The sequence below is a fragment of the Barbus barbus genome (genome assembly GCF_936440315.1).
Source record: "Barbus barbus genome assembly, chromosome: 47".
NCBI lineage: Eukaryota > Metazoa > Chordata > Actinopteri > Cypriniformes > Cyprinidae > Barbus > Barbus barbus.
In genome coordinates this window covers 7,115,880-7,140,928 of record NC_136725.1, presented here as the reverse complement: position 1 = coordinate 7,140,928, position 25,049 = coordinate 7,115,880, and the positions used below count along the sequence as shown (strand labels likewise).

The following is a 25,049-nucleotide window of genomic DNA, read 5'->3' as shown; positions in this document are numbered from 1 at the left end:
AATTAGATACTGAAGTACTCATAATAATGAATACATAACGTTAGGACATGATTATAGCCTTAGTTCACAAGTCTATTATCAACAATGTTCTGAGATCCTTTATATCCAATAATAATAATAATAAAAATTGTTTCCTGTAATATGTGCCAGCAATAAGACAGTCATTGAAATTCAGATACTGTCCTCTGTGTTATTCTCCAAAAGCATTTAATGGCCAACATGATCTTTACTATGACTTCAACATTGAGCGTTTAGGTTGGCGGCTTTCAAGGGCACATTTTGGCTGGCTGCCACATGTCTCCAATAGGCTAAAATGAATGTCAGGGACAGCACATTTTATGATGGATTTGTAACTTAACATTTAATACAGGAAATTACATACTTTCAAATGAAGCAATTTGAGATATATTTTAAATTACTTTAAGTTAAAACAGCTCAAGTTAAAATTCTACATAATCAGCTCTAGTTTTGTATTTAATTAATGTTAATGTCCCCTGCTACAGTAACTTACAATAAGGGTATATATTAAATACTCTGAATTTCATAAGTCACATTTAAATATTCTCATTATAGGTTTAACCTCTGTCCAACATCACCCAAACAGTTGAATTTTTGTGTTCACATGATAAGAGCACAGTTGGCAGAAACCAATAATGAGACGCTCTTTGAAGGACCAATGAGGCTATTACTGATATGTGACTAAAAAGGCCTGGTTAAACTTGCTGGAATTAAATGAGATTGTGAACCAATTTCTGTGACATTTATTCCGCAGATAGCTCAGGTATCAAAATATTTCAGATTCCTGCCTAATGTGCAATTTCAACCAAGAGACAGATATGTCTCTTTCTTGAAATGAAATTTCTAATATGAAAATAACTGCTCACTACTCTGCATCTGCTCAGATTAATCAGCTCTCATTAGTAGTGGTGCTCCTGATTTACCTAGGCCAAGTCACACATAAGTTTTATTAAATTCAGGACTCAATAAGAACGACACAATGTCATGAGCCAGTGTGAAATATTGGTTTGTAAATTCTGCTGACTTCTGTTAAAACCGAATAATTAAGCTGACTGACACGGTCTAGAATTTGTCATAACTGCAAGAATATTCAGTATAGACTACCGGTCAAACGTTTGGAATAATTATGTTTTTGAAAGAAGTCTTCTGGGCACCAAAGCTGCAATTATTTGATCATAAATATAAAGTAATAACACTTAATACTGTGAAATATTATTACAATTTAAGATAACTGTTTTTTTGGTCATCATATATTTTTAAAATCTATCATTCCTGTGATGCAAAGCTGAATTTTCAGCATCAATAATTTCAGCATTGTCTTCAGTGTCACATGACCCTTCAGAAATCATTCAATATGCTGATTTGCTGCGCAATAAATATTTATTATTATTATTATTATCAATGATGAGAACAGTTGTGCTGCTTTATATTTTTGTGGAATGATTCACAGCCATTCAAAAGTCTGGGATACATCAAATTTATCAAAACTGTTAAGACATTTATAATGTTAGCAGAGATTGATATTTGAAAAGCTGTTTTATTCAAAGAATCCTATAAAAAAAAAATGCACTGTAAAAATAGTTTTAGCATTGATGATAATAACAACAACATCAACTACTGTTAAAAATTGAGCACAGATTAATAATGGGCAATAACTGAACAGCAAATCAGCATATTAGAGTGATTTCTGATAGATCATGCGACACAGAAGACTGGAGTAATGATGCTGAAAATTTACTCTGCATCATAGAAATAAATTACATTTTAAAACATATTATAATATAAAACAGCTAGTAATATTATTTCACAATATGACTGTTATTATTGAAAAAAATGGTATAGAACTCTTACAACTATACTTCACAAATATATTTCACTGACTATTCGGTTTCATTTGGAAATACATTACATTACAGAAGTGACTTGGGTTATCGAACGCTTTTCAGATTGACTTTTAAGGTCATTGCACACGGAGTCCGAAATTTTCGTCATAAATAAATACGACCTCATGTTGTGTCAATCACGTTTACACACTGCCTCAGTAACTTTCATCAGTCATAAAAAGAAATTCGGATCAGGTTCGATTTTCTGCGTTTTCGCATCCATAAGCATTTTTGATAGGAAAGTATAATGAATACAAAAAACGCATATGAAAATGTATAGCTTTCAGGCCCTTCAGAGACTGAACCAGCAACCTTACCAGACCATGAGTTTTAACAACCACCTCACCAAACAACCCAGAAACAAAAATCACACAAAATTATCCCAAAGCAGGTGCTCTGTCCTGTCTGCCTTTACATTTGCAGGTCAAGAAAGAACGAGTTAGTTTATTTTTAATATATTTTAAGTGATATAATTAATACTTTCTATTACTCCTGGTGTTTGGTGTCTGAGATCACTATTTTAAAGGCTATATTTTAGGACTTACACACGCTGAAAACTTAAACCGAACTGCACGATTAACAATAATTCAATTACAATAAATATTCAACCTTTAGTTTAAAAAACACCATAATGCATTCAACATTTTCAGATGAACCTCCTAAACTAGTGATCAGGACGTATTTCGACCAATAACATTAAGATCCTAAAAAGGTTCCATTAAAAGACTAAATTATCTAAATATCTAAATTATCTAAAATATAAATATATTTTGGTCTCGATTTTCAGGTGAACTAAGACCTCAACATTTCTTGACAATTTTCATTCAATTCATCATCACAAGACTAAAAAAAAAAAAAGTACAAAACTTACCTCCAGAAAAAAAAAAAAAAAAAATATCAAGTTTCACTTTGAAGATACAACAACATCCAAACCACCTGCATATAAAAATGCTTCTGGATTTCAAATGGTTGACCTAATCAACACTCCTGTTCTGCAAGGACTTATCCAATCGGCTGCTTTGGCAATCCAACACATCTTGAACAAAGAATCCGACACAACACTCTCCACACACAGACATCGGCACAGTTGAGTGGCTTCCAGTCTAGGCTAGTGTGACACAGTCACAATGGAGCATCTCTGCCTAAAACATCCTCCTCACTCTCTCTCCCTCACTCACTCGTATTCACGGTGTCCTCTGGCAATGTATTCCAGCACAAAGCGAATCTGGAATTGTCAAAATGCCAGCATTCCATCTCTCCTCTGTTTCCATCTCTACTCTCTTATCGGCATTGCTGTGTGCCTGCCTCCTATTAAACATGTACATGTTACAGTACAATGCACTTTTTCTCCTTTCATAAATACACAGTCAGAAATAATGTACAATCAATTTACCAAATGACAGGAATGTTACAATACTGCTCAACAATCCATTATAAATAAGGCATGATATGGTATACAATGTGAATAAAAAACAAAAAAAGAGATCTCTTTAAACAATCCTAAAGATGATATGGCCAATCAGGGAATTAGCAAAATCTTATTAAACCTTTAAGGCAGAGAGGTGTGGAAATCTAGATTAAATGTCCTATCTGTGTTTGATTTTTGCTTGTAAAATAGCATACAAGAGCCTGTAAACTCCTTCAGTGTAGATTTTTATAAGAATAAGCTTAACTCAAATCATTTCTTATGTTCTGTATGCAGCTAAGCAGTGTGTTGATCCACACCCATTGTCTCCACTGTATTAATTTATCAGCTTTTACATAAGCATCTGCTACAAGTCTCAGGCAGCAATCCCTATAATGGAGCCTCAATGAAGAGTGCCGTATGTGAGACCACTTAATTAGCATGAGCGACGTTAGGCTCTCGGAATAAATGACTCCACCTGTATACATTATACATAAAAAAAATAGACAGACATTCTCGTACATGAAATCTTAAGCAGGCACTTTTTATCCAAAGCAATCTAAACTGGAATTAATCTGATCTGCCATCATAATTTGGTGACACTATTAATTTGGATTTATTAAGACTCAATGTGAGGTGATCGAGCCACATAAGTGCCCGCAATGTTCATTTATTTCTAGTGGCTCACACACTTGATTTTGTGCGGTCAAATGATAGAAACGAAGGGGGACAACAGCATAGCTAATTACTGGCTGTCAAGATGAGAGAAAGAGAGAGAGAGAGAGAGAGAGAGAGAGAGAGAGAGAGAGAGAGAGAGTGAAAGAAAGAGAGGAGTAACATAGGGAAACATTTATAGAACAAACAACAGAACAATGAACAAAAAGGAAAAAATATATACTGTATAATTATGATATATATATATATATATATAATCAAGAAGTTCATTTAAAAATGTATCATTTGGGTAAATCAATTAAAATATCAACTTAAAAAAATCTTGCGGGCGCGCAAGAACTAAATAGTTTGCAATAATTTATCATATTTTATAATAAACTGGTTTTAAATTATTTATGGAAAAGGTATGAAAATTTAATTCTGGCCTTTTATTGTTATCTTTCCATTAAAATAATTATTATATTTTATTAATCATTATTTTATATTTTCCATAAAATGATTACAATAAAATAATTACTGAACATACATTTTAAAATCAACACGCTGTATTTACATATTTAACATACCATGTACTTTATTTTGGGAACTTTAAAAGTCAAGTCCCCAATTTCTTTTAACTAGTCATTAAATACTCTTCAAGACACATGCTATCTCTAGCTCCCTGCCGCTCAATGCGTAATTACTCCCCGAGACTTTATCAGCGATATCAGACAGCAACTCTTCAGAGCCTGACCTTGGCCCTTGCAGATTAAGGCTGTCAGGTCTAGGCTGAGAATCCAGCATGCCTTGCTTAGCTGATAGAGTGCCATAGTGGAATACCACCACATTCATTGCACTCGTGAATTTAATATTTCCAGGTTGCAACCAACCAACCAACCACCCAACAACAAACCAAAATTATTTCCACAAAGCCTCAAAAATGTACATTTCACAAGTTTAAATCTTAAATGATGAAACTCAACCAATCCTAAACAGATGTTCATGAATGAGCTGATTGGGGTTGTGGAATTTATACTTACCTACTGGAAAGCAATAAAGCTAAGCAGATCAAAATCAAGTGATAATTTTGATTGACAAGATGCTGATAACTGATGCAGGTTTGTAGGAAAAAATATGTGGGTAGTGTTTGACCTCAAGTGTGAAACTGGATCAATTGAAAAAGGAAGACAAAGGAGATGGAGGGTATGAGCTCCCTACTATACCTCCTTAAGTTGAACTCTCACTTTGTTGATTGCCTTAAGCCAGCGCAATCTGGATTTAGAGAATGGCAAAGGCGTTCCATCGTCCCTGAAGCTAGAAAAAGAAAACATTGTATAAAAAAATAAAAATCATGCTATTGAATATTCATTATACCAAATGTGCATTGGAAATTCACCATAAGCCAGTACAATATATTTACCCTTTGAGAGTTTTATCAGGCATTTTGTCCACTTGAGAAACCACTTCCTTTTTTATGGTGCTGCTTATACCCTTTACGTTTTCTTGGGAGGATTTCAATCCTTCATCTTCCCCCCAGGATGTATGTCCATTGGTAGGGTGATGCCCATTTCTGGATGGTCGATAGCCGGTACTGTGGTAGGAATGGTAGGACTCCTCTAACTCGGAACAGGCAGCACTCTCTTGACCAGTCTCACTGAGCTGAGAACTAGCTTGGCTGAGGTTTCCTGAAGATCCAAAACGACTGGAGTCCATAGGGCTAGTGTTGTTGAAAAAAGAAACAAAAATAGCAACAAGTGATTTACAATAACTAAGACTTAAAACTACATTCATCTAGCAAGTCTCCAATTAAGAAACACAGTAAATGCTACACACAGCTAAAGGAAATACAAAGTTACAAGGAACCAAAGCACAGTTACTATACAAAAATCACATAGCACTGAGAAGAAACAAATAACACATTGGGAAAGCCAGCATTTTCGTACACTAAAGCTAAAACTAAAGTCAATGAGCATGTTTACATGCACATTAATATTCTTATTCAGCATATTGAGATATTCTGATTAAAATGAGCCCCTTAATTTTTTATTTGAATATTTATTATAGGCATACCTATAATAAGCAGCACTTTTTCGTGGGTTAAGTGGCCTTCTGCAGATTTGCATGACCACTACTAGAAGTCCTATTCTAATAATTATTTCACCGCAGAGACCAAAGCCCAGAAATTGATAGATGAACAACATAAACTATATATTTTTCTTATTTTATTTTTATTTTTTTTATAGAATAATGCCTGTGCATGTAAACTCAGTGCAACATAAATGGTTTATAAAACCATTTATTATGCTACTACTAGCCTTTTTGGAATCAAAAGGTCCTTCTTTTCCTGCTGTAATCCTGACGAGTCATCTGTAGAGGGTGGGGACTGGATATGGATTTCCAATTCTTTTTGAAGAGGAGGATCAGGAGTGGATAAACTGAGTTGAGGTTTATCGGTGTCATTTTCTGGGACAACAAATTCTTTCTTTTGGACTTCAGAATTTGCAACAATTTCTTGTTTAACATCAACAGGGTGTGTGATTTCACCATTTTCTTCCTTTAACATAAAATTGTCATGCCCTGTTTCAGCAGCTGTACTATTCTCAATGTGAACTTCACTCTTTTGAGCTTTAGGTTGGGTTGTAACAACTGGAGGTTTTTGTTGCTTAGGAGGTTCTGGAGTTTCTTTCTGCCATGGAAAACCCAATTTTGTTCCAAACAAAGATGCAGATGTTTCTTCTTTTGACTTCTCCTCTTGAAACAGCCCTGCTGAAAATGACTTAAGCCCAGAAAGAAGCTTGCCACTTTCTGTGTTTGGTATTGAGGGTGGTGAAGAAAAGAAAGATCCAAAAGACTTCCCAGCATCTGCAGCTCCAGCCATGAAACCCAACTTGGGTGCTGTTAAACTTGGCATGCCAAATAAAGACTGAGAAGTTTCTGATGATGGAGGATTTTGAGCCACTTTTGAACTACTGTCTATTGCAGATATTGGTTTATCGGTATCCTTTGCTTCAGGTTCAGAAACAATGACAATGGTTTTCTCATGTATTACTTCACCATCAGAAGGCTCCTTAACAATCGTTTCACCTGGATGGCAGCTGGCACTTGCAACTGTGGAATTACTTAAAGTATCATTAGCAGGCATTTCTTTAATGGGTAAAAGGGTTTCTAATTGATCTTTTTCATGTTTGTCTCCGGACAATGCAACATCCCCAGAAGATGACAGTGAATTATTATGTGCATTCTGATCTTGGACTGACTGAAGAGACTGAGGAGTAGAGGTAACAAATGCTGCTATGTCAGCTGCTTTGGGTGCTTCTGGTGATTTAAACATACCGAAAAGATCATTTTTTATAGATTCCGTGGGCAAGCTACTTGGAAGGCCAAAGAGTGAGTTTTTTTCTGTGGTTATTTGTGAGAAGAGACCTCCTGATGAATTTGTTGCTGAACTGGCACCAGTAAAAAGTTTAGACATAAACCCACTGACTGCTTCAGCTGATGAGTCTATGACAGATTTCTGTTGTTCATGATGTTGAAGTCCCTCAGAGCCAGAGGCATTGGGCTCTGTTGAATCAGTCCGTTTCATAGGCTCAGGTTGGTGATCTGTAATCTGGATTTCTGTTTTTGTACTCTGCTCTGAGTTAGAATCAACTTCCTTTGATAAAGCATCTCCATGCAAACTAGAATTATTTATGGTAACATCTAGCTTAATCCCCTCAGCAGCAACTGTCTCAACAAAATGATCTGAGCTTTTGTCAGCAATATCAGCAGAGACTGGAGGCATGGAGGCTGCTGTTTTTTGTTGATTGGCCAAGGGAATAGAATGCTTGGAATCATCATTCTGTGGTCCGGATTTCTTTTCCTCCATGAAGCCCAAATTTGACAGGCTAAAGCCCATCGTTTTTGATTTATTATCCTCAGTGGCATCCCCTCGAGAGAATAATGATGCAACCTTCAACAGCCCCTCAGTTTCAGATGGATTGGATGTTGGTCCTGTTTGACTAGGTGAAGGTGTTGAATTAGGCTCACCGAACATGGAAAGAAGACCTTTTCCAGGAGCATCTTTAGAAGCAACTCCAGATAGAAGACCTCCTAATAGAGAAGACGACTGAGAAGTGGCCTGTTGTGGACTTGATCCACCAAACACAGTAAATAAACCTTTTCCTGGTAACTCAGTGAAGGTAGATGCCCCTGGACTGTTACTCTCAAGTTTAGGCCCTGCATTACCTGCACTGGGCTGTGAACTTGGTCCAGAAAACATAGAAAACAGTTTCTTGCCAGGAATTTCCTTTGATCCTGAGGCACCAGGGAAAATACCGCCAAGTATAGACCCAGTTTGAGAAGGAGCATTTTGAGAACCTGACCCAGAAAACATTGACAACAAGCCTGAGGTTGCTCCCTCTTTTGGTGGTACAAAACCCTGAGCAGAAGAATCCTTCTGATGTGCCAGTGACTTGCTAGATTCAGGAGATGCCAATCTACCATCAACAGTTGTCAATACTTCTTGTGGGACTTTTGGTGCCGATACAGTTGGATCACAGCTTGGTGTAACTGGTGTCTCACTTGGCTGAATTATAGCCCCAGTGAGGTTTGCCAAAAAACTTTTACCAGGGGTTTCATTTGATAGCAATCCACTAAGAAGTGAGGAGGGTTGAGAAGAACCTGACTGTGGAATTTGTTCAGTGTTCAACTCTTTACCTTGTGGCTCCTTTGGCTCTTTACTATCAAGGGAAATAGAAGTTGACACTGAATCTGGTTGTTGTGGGGATTCCTGAGGGCTAGGTGCACTAGACAAGGAGGGTATTTTATTTACTGATAGCTCATTTGATGGGACAACAGATTTAGGAGTCAAGCCTTCCTGTAATGCTGTTGGGTGACTGGCTATAACAGAGTCCAAAAATAAACCCTTTGCTGGACTGTCTTTAGGTGGTTCCTTTGCAAGGATTGCTCCTTTTGCAGAAGAGACAGATTGTGGTGGAGTTTGTTGGGAGTTAGACCCATCCAACAAAGTAGTATGTTTAACTGTCTGCTCATTAGTAGGGACAGTGACTGGAACTCTGGTAGTTGGTGGTTGTGGGCTTTGTGCTCCAAACATAGAGAATAAACCTTTTGCTGGACTCTCAGTAGAGCTTGAAGATCCACCTAATATGCCACCAAACATTGATCCTGCCTGCTGTGACGGTTGTTGCCCTGAACCACCAAACATAGAAAATAAACTTTTACCCAGGGGCTCTTTATGTTGCCCAGGCCCTTGGGGTGCAGGCTGTGTGGAAGAGCGTGGTTGTGATGTCTGATGTTGATTAGGGCTACTGAACATAGATAGCAATCCTGTTACTGGTGTATCTTTTGGTGGATCAGCTCCAGATCCAGGTGAAGTCTGCTGAGTGCCAGAACCACTTATCATGGAGAGTAAACCCATGGCTGATGTTTCCTTTGGAGGGACAGTGCCTGGTGTTTGTTTTTGATTACAAGAATCAGGTTGTGTTGAAGACTTCTGTGTACTAGTGCCACTGAACACAGAAAATAAATTCAGACCTTGAGTCTCTTTGGGAGGAGCAGATCCTAATGTGTGCGTTTGACTTGAGGATCCAGATGGTGGTGAAGTCTGTTGAATGTTGGAACCTCCAAACAAAGTCAGGATGTTTTTGCCTAGTGGCTCTTTTGCAGATGCACCATCCATTTTTTCTTGAGGAGAGGCAGATCCAGTTTGAGATGGAGCTTGTTGTTGACTGGAACCACCAAATATGGACAGCAGCCCTTTGCCTTCCTCTTTAGAGGCTGTGGCCCCAGAGAACATATCCCCAACAGAGAAACCAAACAAGCCACCAGATTGCTTGGAGGGGGCTTCTGGTTTTGTCTCCCCAGTTGGTGGCATAGTTTGAGATCTCCCTGTCATTGGTACCTTGTTAGCATCAGGCGAAAATATCTGAGATGCTGAGACACTCTTTCCCTGAAATGACTGTGATACACTAGGTAATTCCGACTGACCATCTTGTCCAGAGGCACTTACTGTTTGTTGCTTCTGAATACCTTTAGGCATTGTTTTTGTTTGGCAACAGTCTTTGTTCACATCATTTAGTACATTAGTTGACTGCAGGTGTGAGGGAGAATGTTGCAAATTTGTCTTTGGTGGTGAAGGACTTTCTATGTTAAAAATATCACCTATTGACCCTAAAAGGCTAGACTTTCCAGTTTTGTCTTGATTTGTTGTTGAATCTTTTCTGCCAGCAGATGCAGATCCATTTTTCCCTGGTTGTCTAGATACTGACTGAATAGATTTAGAGGGATCTGACTTTACCTCTTCTATCCCCACTGCAGTCTTGAAAAGGGTTACAAACCCACCAGACTGTTCAGATGGCTTTCCACCATGTGTATCTACTGGCTGAGAAACTTCCAGAGAGGCCGATTTGGAGATTACACTTGAGCAGTCTCTTGAAGTTGTAGTAGTAGAACCTACAGATGTTAAAGGAACAGAGAACTGTTGTGCCATTGTGGCTTGTCTAGCTAGTTGGGGTTTCTGAGATGAGCTTAAAGTGGATGCACCTTGAGGAGTTGTGGAAGCTAGTGACTGTGTTAGAGATGATACTGAAACACCAGATGTTGTTGAAATTGGTTTTGATGCCAAGTGATTTGTGCTCTCTGACTGAGTTGTTGCACAGGAGTCATGCTTTATGATCTTTGATTTAAGACTATGAAAACTTGTTGAAATCATGTTTTTGGCTTGCTGATCACCAATACCAATTTCAGAGGCTTTAGTAAATTTGCTTTGACTTTGTCCTGTGTATGGAACATCTTTGGCATTAGGCGACCTTGAGACAGTTATATTTTTGGTTGATTCTGAATCTGAACTTTTGCCAACAATTGAGGATAGAAAAGAGGATATTTTCTTAATGGGTCGATTGGGCTGCTCCTCTCCAGGCTGTACTCTCTTTCTCCACTCCTCTTCTGAAACATCATCTATATGCTTCACTTGCACTCCAGTGGATGAACGTCGCCTCTGTTGAGGCTGATAGCAGCTGTAGACACCCGTGGTAGGTGAATTTGTGGTTGGGGTAGCACCAAATGAAATGGAAACCTTCTGGGATAGCAGTTCTTTTATTCCTCTGCTATTGAGATTTGCACTGTTGTGGTTGGCACCATGATATGAGAGGTCAACAGCTTCCTGAGAAGGATTCCAGTACCCACAATTGTTTTGGAGCTGTTGTTTTGCATCCATCTTAACCTTGTTAAATTGATAAGTGGAAAAATCTAGAGCTTGCTGTCTTTGATTAAGAATAGAATCCTCAAACATCCGAGAGAAACGTTCTAGGTTAAGATTCATGATTTGGTTACCTTTTCTATAGGCTGCCGACAAGTCAAGTGGTGCGGTCAGAAGTTCCGCTTCACTTTGGTCTTGACCTGGAATCCAAAGGAGTTCATCTTCATTGTAGAGAGGAATCTTAAAACCACAAACTTTAACCATCTCATTATACAGCCAGGCATTAGGATAGAAGTCCCCTGTATTTCCCCAAACTTGGTCTGGAGCACATGCATAGACATACTGTCCAGACACATCTGTCAGTAGAGCATAAATGTACTCATAATCAGTGTAGACAAAATATCCACAATTTCCATCATCTGCTGGCCACCACATCCCTTGGTCCAAAAGTGAAAGCCATTGCTGATACCACTCTGACTCCTCAAGATGCACATGTTCCTCCATATCAATGTTGCTTGTTGAAGAGTAATTCCAAGGATTGGGAGATGTAGCTACATTAATATAGCTTCCATTATTCCCAGGTTGACTGCAAATTTCTGATGTGCCTTGATATATATACTGTCCATTAGCCGAGTAAGACAGATGTGGAGGTGTTTCCTCATAATATCCCTCATGATATGAAATACTGTTCAGACCGTAACAACTATCTGCACTAAACGAGTGCCATTTTCGTAATTTAGCATCATTCTTCACGCTCAAATTCAGTACACCCTCAAATTCTTGACTACTAATAACATCCAAGCTGTTATGGCTATTCCACAAACTCGGTCTCATAGAACTATGGCGAATATCTTTAGAATACTCTGGTTGACCATTGCTCTCTCCTTGGTGAGTGTGCAAACTCATCCATGGCTGAGTAGGACAATATTGTTGATTAAAATCCATGTCTATCTTATTCAGACACTGAGAAGATTTGTGGATTTGATCACTAGCTATGCTTCCATGTCCATCAGGATAGCAGCCTAATGACTGATCATTCAGCTGTTGCCACAATATAGATTCTTGGATCCATGAGTGTTCATCATTGGGACTAAGTCCCAATGCATATGAAGAAGAGACTTGTGGGTAGGCATATTGATCAGATATACTATGTAAGGATGGATAACTCTGCCTTAAATATTCCTGTGACATCACTGCTCGAGATGGGTAACCAAGAGGGAGGCTACTAAGATTTTCAGTGCTATATGACAGGTTTCTTATTTGGCTTGAGAGCAAAAAGTTTTGTGAGCTATATAAGAGGGGTAAATTACTGGTGCTATTAGATGTATATGCAGCATGATTCTGTTGTGACCGAGCATAACTTGTTGAAGTCCTCAAATCAAGGCTCTCTGTGTCACAGATGTTTGGCACATTATTTGAGTCAGATATCTTGTGTCTCTGAAGTCCTAAAGAATTCAACTTCAGATGTGATCCTTCCATAACCACATTCTCTGGTTTGGCAGGGGAAATCTCTGTTGTATTCCTGGTTAATATTCCGGATAAGAAACCTTCTTGAGTAGAGGGCTTTTGGTTTTGTAGTGACTGTTGATTCTGAGAAGATATTTGAGGTAGCATTCTATTTGATTGACCTTGATGAGTGGAAATCTCTGTTGGTATGTGTTGCTGCTCCTGTTTCTGTTGAGATGAATTCTGGTTGTTTGGAGATACATCTTCAAATGAGGATGTGAGTTTATTGAAAAGACCAGACAAAATTCCTGACTGAGAGGAAGTATCTTGCCTTGCTACAGGAGAACTTTGTTTTGTCACAGCTGACTGCTGCAAACAAGAATGTTCCTTAATTTCCTGTGTCACGGGCGGTATATTTAGTTCCTGTGACTCAGTGGAGGATATTTTGAGAAAGGCAGAGAAGAGACCACCTGACTGGGGTTTTTGTTCTTGAGATGGTTGGCTTTGTCCCTCAGATGGTTGGCTTTGTCCCATCACATTTGTTTTTGGCTGAAACGGAGTGGACTGATTGCTAGATGCCTGTATTTGTTGTGTTGATTGAGAGACAGAAACATCTGAGGAGGCAAACTTGAAAAGCCCAGACAGAAAGCCATCTTGTTGAGAAGGTCCTTGATGGGCTACACTTTGTCTAGGGCCATCTAATATGCCTTTCTCATGTTGGTCTGATTGATTAATTTGTACTCTGGACTGCTGAAGGAGGTTGCAACTCTGTCCCTCAGCATTATGCTGTACTGGATCTTGGCAGGCACTTGCACTAGATGATTTGTATTGCTCCTGGGAGATCTTTGTCTCAGTGTCTGAAACCTTGTCAGTGGAGGCAAATCTGAAAAGGCCAGATAAAATACTTCCCTGTTGAGGTGGTGCACTTGCAAATGCTGACGGTTGCTGAAAGTCTTTTTGTTGAGGGGGTCTATTTTCTGTGCAGGAAACATTTAATGGGCCTGAGAAAAGAGGATTAGATGCACTTTGTTGGGTGTGTGGTTGGGTTTGTTGATGTATTATTTGAGCAGACTGACTCCTTTGTTGTGACTGATTAAGTTGAGTACCTGTGGTCATATCACCTGTAGAAGCCAATTTCATGATTCCTGAGAGTAAGCCTCCTTGATGTGGTTGATTAGTAGATGCTTGGGCATCTGATGTATCATCAGATGCAGCTGATTTAAACAAACCAGAGAACAGGCCCTGACGTTCATGTTGAGATGCTTTTTGCTCTGTATTATGAGGGACTTCAGCTGGACCAGGATGTTGGTGCCTAAATTGCACTTGTTCTTTAGCCAGAGATGGATTCTGATGTTGCATCCTAGGTACATTTTGATTTGACCCTGGAGGAAGTGGAGAGTTCTGAATATTAGGCCTTTGGGCATGTGGAGTAACAGGCTGCAGGTCTTCAGTTGGTGCCATTTTAAAAAGACTGGAAATCCAGCCTGTTTCTGTGTTCCCCTTAGCAGTTGCCTCAGGTTCTTTATGGTTCTGTGTTGTTGATTTTGCATCGTCATGAACTGAAGATGGAATTACACCTGTGATTTTGTTTGGGGAAGGAAGAGTTTGATCTGTCTTAAATGAGTTTTGTGGCATACTTTTGGATGTACTTGAATCCTCACCAGATGCAAACTTAAACAATCCAGAAAACAGCCCTCCTTCTGCTTTTGGAGGTTGTGGGACAGACACATTGTCAGAAGAGACAAAAGGTTGTTTTGTAAGGGAGGACTGGTCTGAAAGTTTTTCTACCCTAATGTCTTCTGCTGATCTGAAAACAGGAAAAACTGTCTGTGTTTGAGTCTGAGGAGGCACTGGAGGTAAAGGTGAGAATAATGAACTGAGAGATTTCTTAAAAGGACTGAAAAATCCTGACTCTTCAGCAGCTTTTTGTGTTATAGGCTCAGTGTGTGTCTTCTCACCATTTAACTCATTGGAGATATTTTTAAAAGCTTTAGGTGTTTCACCATCAGCGACTTTACATGCATCTGGCATTGTACTGAGTTTTGTATTGCAATTCAAAACTCTGGACTGATCACCTGGCTGCATTTTCCCCGAATCAAAAGAAAAACGTTTGGCTGTTCCATTCACAACACTATCTCCAGTGAAAGTTTTCCCCTTTCCCAACACTGAATTAATAGAAGACGATATCTCATTGTGAGCTGTGACAACACTGTATTTGTTGGGCTCATTTGTGGTTTGTTGAGTTGAGTGGTCCCCTCTTTGCAACTTGGCATCAGATGGCTGGAAAGGCAAAATAGATGGCATTGAAAACTTCCTATCACACTGAGGATCCTGAGTAGGGGATACCACAGCTACTGGTGTGGGACTTGCAGACTTTGGCATGAAGGTAAACAATTTTGATATACCAGAACTATCAGGAACATTACTTGAATTCTCTGATTGTCCAACAGACTTGGAGTCCATTTGTTTTGAGCTTAATACAACTTTATCTGTTAAAGAGCTAAATAATGAACTCATGGCATTCTTCATCCCTGCCACTCCATGGTCAGAAGCACCACTTGAATTCCTTTCTTTGGAATCTATGGGTTTATCTTTCACTTCCTTAGGTGAGATACCTTGCTCATCTCCAACAGATTCTGTTTTTGCACTACCCTGAGATGACAGCCTTGATTTGTTAGACTTGGGTAAAGATCCATATTTACTTATCTCCTCTTCTTTTTCAGCTAGATATTCTGATACAGTTTCAACCAGGCACTGCAGCTCATCTATAGGATCAACATATTCATCACTAGGTTCCTCAACAGGAGACAGCATGACCTCTGGAGCCCATCCACCAATTTTTCCCTTTCCACTCTTCTTATCTCGATAACATTGAAGCCTCTCAGTTTGGTTACCATATGTTGAGAAATATCCATAGTGGCTATAATTTTTCCTCTCCTCAGCCCTGAGCGCCTTAGCTAAAGAGGTAATTTCCTCCAACTCCTCCTCAGAGCCAATGGAATACTGTAGCTCATCTGAGCCCTCAGATTCAACGCCTACATCTTCCCTCTGTCTAGCTGCTTCTTCTTGATATGCAACATAGTTCTCCAGTGTGTTTTCTAGCTTATTTTTGGCCCACATTCTTGTTTTGTAGAGTAAGCCATTTTTGTATGGTTTCAGGCATGGCATCATGTTTTCATCAGCCTCTTCCATTTCTTTCACTTGGCGTAACACAAGCTCGCTTCGTTTTTGACGGAGAAATGCAAGATCGGGTGGGAAATGTTCTGCTCCAATATGCTCCACCCCTCCTGGGTCCCGGATTTTTTTCCTTCGCCTTCGGTCAATAGTAGCATAGCCTTCTGGGTAAGCGGCATTTAATGGTGCATTTTTGTTTTTGATTGGAGACAACTGGTTGACTATGGGATCATGGCAAGCCTTTTCAATATGAACAAGATCATTTATTCTGTCATGTTCCTCAATCCATGCCTGTTCTTCTCTATCAAGGAACTCACCCAGGGTACTTTTACCCTGTAGTTTGTATTTGACCTCCCAATCCTCCTCACCCATGCCTGAATCTACTGGGACAATCCTAACTCTACCCCAATGATTAGGAATTCTAGCAGAGATTAAAAAGGATGGAAGAGGATAAAGAGGAGGGGGAAAGAAAGAGAAAAAAATATGTATTTCAACACAAGAGATAAAAGCTGCTGAGAGCAAGAACACGATAATAGTGATGCACTAAAGTTGTGAAATGAAACTAAAAAAATGTAAGCCCATTACCAGAAATGTGAAGTGAAAATTACAGTCTTTACCAAACCATTAAATGCTTTTCACCTCGCTAACAAATAGATTTTTAAAATCACCCCCCCAAAATTATGCATACAGCTGGTGGGAAAATACATAAATTACACACAAATATAATTTCAACCATAACTTAATGATCACAAGAAATACAATCTCGGTATTTCTAAAAGGGATCTGATGCAAAATAATTATCCGGATTAGCTGGACTGGGCCACAAAAGAGACTCTGATTAACCACAATCTCAGAATACCACATTTCAGTTTCTTTCTCTTACACAAATCCCAAGTCTAAAAGACTAGAAATCCATCCTCAAATTGCAAGTTTAAAGTTCAGCATAACAAAGGACAATCTGCAACCATATATATAAATTGCTATTTCACAGTGGAGTTATGGGAATTACCATCTCAGAAACATTACACTCAGAGCTAAAAGTGTTTTAAAACTGGCGCAGTTGTACACAAAGAATGCATAGTACTATTATATGGATGCACAGAGTACTTAATGGAACTGAATGTACCTGCTTGCATGGTGATCCCTATAGTCAAATTCAAAGCTATGCAAAGAGTCAGCACAGGAATCCATGTGCTGCTGAAAGCGTGGCCCCATGGGATACTGGTGAAGTGAAGAGTTGGGCTGGGCTGTAGTGTGGTAGCGTGGAGGTAAACTACTGCTCGTCTCACTCCTGTAGTCACTGTCTCTATCATCCACCGCACTGTCCAGGTCATCCAAAGCTAGACAGGGAAACATTACAGGTGAGAAATACATAAAATGCCAATCTGTCCTTGTTTTTATATATGCAATATGTTAATGTAAATAAAAGATTACTTGAAAAATGTAAAAGCCAATTCTCGTTGATCATCTAAGTGAAGCCAAATGTGTCTCTTTGCAACAAATTATCCACATAATATAAACAAGTACAAGGAAGTATGTGCAGGAGAACTAAAACAAGGAGCTCACAATGTACACAAATAACACATTTCAACAAGGTCAAAACTCAAGGAAATTTGGGGAAAATTCATGCTGTATTGTGTTGTATTTTAATATGTCTGTGCACGAAAATCTCAAAACATAAGGGAGCATAAGAAAGCATATTCATTTCGAGGGTCCGGGGGGGGGGGGGGGGGGGGGGCTGGGGGGAATAATCTAGAGTATACTATATAAAATCTGAATACACATTACATACTCTGACTGTCAGCCCATCCGAAATAGTTGCCTGGTGAAATTAAAAATCAAGAGTGAAAGACGACGTGCAAAAACAGTCATTCACAAAGACTGATGATTGAAATTCTAATGTGAATTTTTTTGTGCTTGATGCTTGAGTGAACATATACGCTGTGAAAAGATGTTAACATTTATGCTACTCAAAGATGACAAGAAGCAGCATGTAAAGTTAAAGGAGTGGAGAGCACAGTGAAGCATCAGGCATGATGCTGAGGCTCCACCTAGTGTGGGATGTTGTCACTCACAGCATTGAGAGGCAGCACAGGGCAGGGGGTGACCCGCTACGTCATCCTGTAAGGGAAACTGACATAAGGAGATTAAAAGAAGATGGTAAGAGACAACAAGAAAAAATAATAATGTACAATTAATAATTAATTACTATTAAAGCAACTAACAACCTGTTACTAACCATGCAGATTTCAATAAATAAAATAACCATTAAATAGCATGCAAATCCACAGCAAAACTCACTTCAGTTTGTGTGCGTGTGTCATGAGACTGGTTAATTTAAGGACTACCTTGATTTGGCCTGATTTTGTGAAAGACGTACATTGGACATGGATAAACTGGTGTATCTGCTGTACATAATAGCTGATATGAAATATTTGAAAGTTGAGGTCCTGTGGTATGACGTTATACTCCTCCAGCAGGAGTAGAGCAATATTTGAACAACATATTGCTAATTCTTTTAAGAATTAGAAGAATAAGAAGAAGAGTTTATGACCTCATATATAGTCAAAGTACAGACGCATTTCTTATAAACTCTTTAAATATTTACCAAAAATCTGAATGATGATTAGAATATAAGGTCCTAGACAACTACCCATATGTGTATTTTATTAATCGATCACAACAATGCACAACAAAAAAAATAACTGCTCAGAACACACACATGCTGACCACATACCAAAGCTGTGACACTAATTATTAAATAACCAAGAGGGAAACAGAAAAAAATGAAAATATAAAATCACACCTACTTTTATAACTCACAGACTACAACATATCTACCTGCCATGATTTAATATAAGAATTAATAAGTGTCAAAAATAACTGAATAGCGTTAATGAGCAAGATAATTTATTGCATCTTACAAAAGGGGTGATTATAATGGTGGTTGAGATATAAATGATATCAACCCATCTCAAATTAGATTTATGTAATACTATTACATTGCAAACTATTACTGAATAACTGACACCTATGACAGCATCGGGTACTTATTCTTTTAGCTCTCAGGAATGATTTGTGTTTAAAACAGAAAAGTGGTATAAACATTAAAATGATCTGAAATAAATATTTTTACTAAAATGATAAATCTATCATTTAAACTAAATTTTTTAAATATTTTAATCCTATCAATATTTTCATTTATATTTTTATTTTTCAAAAAACAGCTATCAAAAGGAAAATAAGATAATTGGATGTAATATTTTTCAATTCATATAAAATTTCTACCTCAAAACTAGCACTATAGTAACAAAATCTCAGCTATGATATTGTATGAAACAGATATTAGTTTAAAATAAGACATCAGCTTTTTAGACAAAAGAAACCAAATAGGCATCAAAAAAGTAATTATTCTCTCAAAATGAATCTGAAATTTACAGTTATGCTCATATTACGCACAGTAAAGTATATAATGCTGAGCAATGCTAAAAAGCAACATTGTGATTCTGGTAAACACTGCCTACACTTCCTTTTTAGATGCAAATTACAACGGCAACTGTAGCCAAACACAATGTAAATGCATTCAGAAAATTGTCATGCAACCCCTTCTCATAATTATATGCAATGACAGTCAGTGTGGACTCTTGTTTGGTAACTAAGCCTACATGTACTGAAATATTGAAGGCATGCTGTTGTTTAGCTGCACATGCACAAGTCTTACCTCATCATGAACGCCCATAGCATTGATGCGTTCCAGTTTGCCAGTCCAGTAACGAGCCTCATCCTCTGGGATTTCTGCAAAAGTCATTGAGAGTCATGAGTGTTGCAGTCCAAGACATAAAGCCGCATGCAGACCATTTACATGTGCTAAGACGTTATGATTATGTAGTCAGACCTTTTAAATGTATAATGAGCTACTTGGCCAAGGGACCTTAAAAATAGTCTGCCAGTTAGAAAACAGAGCATTACTTGACACTTCACTTTAAAAGCAAGTATAGGAACAAAGGGATTTTGTGCTTTCAGACTGAAGCTCCATTTGACGTAATATTTTTAGGAGAAGGAAAAAAAAAAAAAAAAAGCAAAAAAAAAAAAAAAAACAGTAGTTTGGTTCAAACTGAAAATATTTACTGTATTTGTTAGTTAGCAAACAAACCATGTTTGTGACAACTGTGCATTAATAAAAATACAGCATATACAAACATAGTTTGTGCAGCAGTTCAACAAAAAGCCATACAGATAGGGGAAAAAAAAACGGACATATGATGCGATTTCAAGTTTTCCTTTCTCTTTGGAGTGTTACAAGTGGTTCGTGCATAGATGAGTTCCCTAAAGTTGCAAAGACTCATCCACAGCCCCCTAAAACAGCTCATGCAAACACGCCCCCACATGTCTACATCACAATGTGGAAATATTTGCATAATGCCGGCCAAAAGTTCAAGCAAAGCATTTGCTGCGGTTACTGCGGTTTCAGTAACCGCAGTAGTGTTGATGCAGGGAGACGCTGTGTGATTCTATGCGAAAGCAAAAGCACTTTATTTGGCCTTCCCAAAGTAGATGCAATTAGGAATCATTGGTTAAGATTTGTTCACAACACAACAGCACAACCCAAATGTTCGAATTTGTGCAACACATTTTATGGATGACAGTTTCGTGAACCAAGGAGAGTACAAGGCTGGCTATGCACTAAGGTTATTTCTTTTATATAAAAAAAGGGGTCAATTCCAACTTTGTTATGACAATATGGCGCTTCTGAATCAGCGACTGTAAGTATGTTTTGTTATCCGTTCAAATGCGGAGTTTTGCGCGTAACACGTGTGTGTGTGTGAGAGGGGAACAGGGTCACATCACAGCGGCATGTACAGGCCGTCAAAAATTGTCTTAATTGCGGCTGGTGCACTGCAAATACATACGAGCATCATTCCTGAGTCTGTCACGCAGCTCTGTTCCCCTCTCGGGATTGAACTGATAAAATTAACTTAAGCTCGCGATTACGGTAAGGGGCGTTACATTTCCGACGAGTGCTTGTGGTGTTCGGCCAATCACAATGCATTGGGTCAGTTGGCCAATCAGAGTAGACTGCACTTGTTAGAAGGAGGGGCTTTGTAGAAAATGACGCATTTGAGAGAGGCGGGGCATAGAAGAACTACAATAATGTACAGTATTTGAAAAATAATGTGTTTTTTGAACATTAAGGCATGTCAAAATATACACAAAATAATGATCTTTAAAATAGCATCATATGACCCCCTTTAATATGTAGTTTGAAACCATTGTTTGTAGTCTGAACAGCAAAGAAATGTGTTTGCAAACCAGAAGTAAAGCACATTAATATGTAGTTTAAAACCAGATTAAGTCTGGACAACCAGACTCTTGTTTCATAGTCAGTGCCATGACAGCTGCACTGTAAAAAGAAAAAGTACATATTTTTTGTAGTTATAAATAAAACTAAATTTACTGTTGTAAATAAACAAAATTACTGAAAATTATTTCAGTCTTTCTACTTAAAAATCTTGCCATTTTGTTTTTTTTTCACTCAGGAATGGCTAGTAAATTTAAAAAAAAATTGTTTTCCAGTGTGATATATATATTTTGTTCAATGATTACCTTATCTGAACAATCAAATCCGATTTCATTGCAAAATGGCAGACTGTCAGTCCCGAGGACCAAATTTGAAAGCAAATTGGAATTTGGTCCAGTTGTGTACAAAGCCTCAGATACTGTGTGCAGCTCCCTTTGAAGGCACAAGGGATTCTGCACGAGGAGAGTAGCTTCAAAGTGCTCGGATAAAACAGTCTGGCTTATGAATGGGATCAATGGCAGGTATCCAGGCCACATACGCCACTTACGAAGGTCCAACCTTTCACATCCCAACAACCTGCCGCACACTTTATTTACAGCCCATAGCTCCACTCACAATGGAGACACAGCTGGCAAAAATGTAATTATTTTTGTTAAGTTTTACACAAAGAGGTGCAAATCAAAGTGAAAATTCAACCAGCAAGCAAAAAGCTCAAGCCTCCTTTTATATCTCCGCTACATGGATCCTTCTCACACTAGGTTACAAAGAAAAAGCCATTTATCAGGAAATAGTGCCATTCAAGTCTAAAAAGCTTTGTTTTTACTTGTTAGCATTTAATTGGAAAAATCTACAAAAATTAGTCACTTTTTAACATTATAACACTGCATATGCTCATATGTCAACTGTTTTATTAGAAAGCAAGCAGCTGCCTGAAGGAGATTCACTCAACCCTGATGACATTCAACAAATCAATGGAAACCAAAAGTACCAGAGAGACAGATGGGATTGATCTCAAGCAGCTGCATTTCCAAATAAGAGATCAGCAAGCCATTCTTAATGTGGAAGACATAAGAAGTTCTGAAAAATGTCCACGCTGCTCTTTTACATTCACCTAATGCAGACAGTGATTGGGGACTGTTTTCTTATTCCTTATTTTGTGCTCCTCTTAAGAAAGTTAGTTTGGAATAACATGAAAGCAAGAACACTATCATTCAAAAGTTTTTTTAAAGAGCTCTCTTGAGGCCCCACAAAGGCTGCATTTGATCAAAAACACAGTAAAGTTGTGAAATATTATTACAACTTAAAATGACTGTTTTCTATTTTGATGTAAAATGTAATTTATTCCTGTGAGGCAAAGCTGAAATTTCAGCATCATTACTCCAGTCTTCAGTGTCACATGATCCTTCAGAAATTATTCTAATATGCTGATTTGCTGCTTAAGAAACATTTTTAATTATTATTACTATCAATGTTGTGCCGTTTAATATTTTTGTGGATTCATGACAGTTTTTTTTTCAGGATTCTTTGGTGAATATTAAGTTAAAAAGAACAAAATTCATATGAAACTGAAATCTACTGTAACATTATAAATGTCTTTAGTGTCAATTTTGATCATCTTAATGTGTCCTTGCAGAGATTAAGTGATAATGTAAAAATTTATTCTAAAAAAAAATCTTAAAATCACCCCAAACATTTCAATGGTTGTGTAAATGAAAAACAACATGAAAGGATATACCTTTTTAAAATTACACAAAGAAATTTTAGAGTCAGTCTCACCGTAGGGCAGTTCAAAGCGAGTGTCCAGCAGGACCTGATGTGGCGTTGGGTTTTTAGTCCCATATATCTCATCTGCCTTCATCAGAACTTCAGAGTCCAGAAATATCCACTCGCCAGGGCCCTCCTGTTCAGGGTAAAGGTTATTCATTACATTATAAACATATGAAATAATGGAATCTTTAGGACAGCTTCATGCTTGATGACCAAGTTCACTGAAATTAAACGACTACAAACATTCCATAAGAAATTTATTTTAAATCACGGAATGATGTAAGATTTTGTGAGATGTGCATGACTTCCTGACCTCCTCTGAATGGCAGATGCTTTTGAGTGGGATCCAGGCTGTTCCTAACATGGTGTCCCAGATGAGACCTTTGTTCCACACCTCTACAATGAGGCCCAGGTCCAGCCGGCTGATCTCACTGAAGGTCACAAACACAACAGAAGATGCTTCAAAAGATGTCGTTTTTTTCTTCGTTTTTTTGTTAGTGGCAATTGCAACGGTTTCATTTTCTGTAATTTTCAGTACATCATAAAATGTCCATAATATATTTTGAACATACTGTAACAGTTTTACTAATAGTTTCTTTAAGGAGCTTCTAATTGGAGCCTTTCCAGCCTTCAAGGGATAGTTCACCCAAAAATGAAAATGCTGTCATTAATTACTCACACTCATGTCGTTCCAAACCCATAAGACCTTCGATATTTTTTATGAAATCTGAAAGCTTTCTGACCCTGCATAGACAGCAAGGAAACTATCACTTTCAAGGCCCAGAAACGTAGTAACGACATTGTAAAAATAGTCCATGTGACATCAGTGGTTCAATCTTAATTTTATTACGCTATGAAACAAATTTTTGTGTTTAAAGAGACAAAAATAATGACTTTATTCAGCAATTTCTTCTCTTCCATGTCAGTCTCCACCATGTGTTCACAAGAGTACCATGACGAATGTGTGTGCATTTCTCTGCTTGTAAACAACACGCAGCACATGCGTCATGGCACTCTCTGGTCTGACACGGAAGAGAAGAAAGGTCTTACGGGTTTGGAACGATATGAGAGTGAGTAATTAATGACAGTTTTCATTTTTGGGTGACCTATCCCTTTAAATAAAATAAAATAAAATGCTTAAGTGATACACTACCATTCAAAAGTTTGGGGTCAGATATTTTTGACAGAAATTAATCAAAATTAATCAAGTGACAATAAAGACATTTATAATGTTACAAAAGATTTCCTTTTCAAATGCTGATCTTTTCTGTTAATCAAATAATGCTGAAAAAAATGTCAGTTTTTTACAAAAATATAAAGCAGCACAACTGATTTCAACATTGAGAAGTAGCTTTTCATTAATGGAATATATTACACTTTACTATTCATAAAAATGGCCACAAACTAAAACTGTAAAAATAGTCACAATATTACGGTTTTTAGTCAATTTTTAATCAAATGAATGCAGCCTTGGTGAGCATAAGAGTCTTCTTTCAAAAAAACTAAATAAAACAAAACTTTTGAACAGTAGTGTATTGAAGACCAATATGGTTGAAGACAAACTGAACAATGTGTTGATAGATGACCTTCCATAAACTTGCACCACTACTCCAGTTTGTTGAGTGCTTGATCTCCATATTTTTAACAGACTGTGTGGTACTTCATCACACCACTAAGTGGAAAAGGACAAAAGCAGCTGAAACGGGTCTAATTAGCTTCATCTTCACCGTCACAGTGTTTTATAAGATCCCAGGTGCAGTGTATGATTATTCAGACAAAAAGATTAAGAAAAACATTATACAGCTGACTCAAACATGCAATAAAAAGCATAGCAAACTAGATTTGTAATCTTTCAGGGGAATTTTGCCTCCATGCTAAGCAGTCCTTATGGCACCAATGGAGCAGGTAAAAGTCTCATCACTTAGTAAAGAAATATCACATGCTCCTCAAATGCACAAAACATTTTTAATCAAATATTACATATGTTTGAGAAGCTTAGAGAAACACTTACTGCAAATATTCTAAGCGCAATGACGTTAATTGATATTTAACACAGTTTATTTGCTTATCAGGTATGTGTAACAAGTCATAAATTAGTTCAAATCACTATACAAATGCTAAAGTCTGCTCTGAATAATCACATACAGTGAAATAATTAAAATAATATTTGTGCTGCTGGTAAAAGCGTGCTCCAATAACAACGGCCTC

At 37.8% G+C, this 25,049-nt stretch overlaps 1 protein-coding gene across 1 annotated transcript in view; it reads right to left on the bottom strand.

Annotated features, from left to right (window-relative positions):
* The window catches only part of LOC306865832 (protein unc-13 homolog B-like), a gene marked incomplete at both ends in the record, with an annotated part of 80,822 nt that overhangs the window by 34,197 nt on the left and 21,576 nt on the right, over positions 1–25,049 (bottom strand). Inside the window, 7 exons of the mRNA XM_079410660.1 lie at positions 5,184–5,274; positions 5,381–5,677; positions 16,902–17,115; positions 17,851–17,908; positions 19,497–19,570; positions 22,851–22,974; positions 23,155–23,272. Coding sequence (XP_079266786.1) covers positions 5,184–5,274; positions 5,381–5,677; positions 16,902–17,115; positions 17,851–17,908; positions 19,497–19,570; positions 22,851–22,974; positions 23,155–23,272 — 976 coding nt within the window. The remainder of the gene's footprint in view (positions 1–5,183; positions 5,275–5,380; positions 5,678–16,901; positions 17,116–17,850; positions 17,909–19,496; positions 19,571–22,850; positions 22,975–23,154; positions 23,273–25,049) is intronic.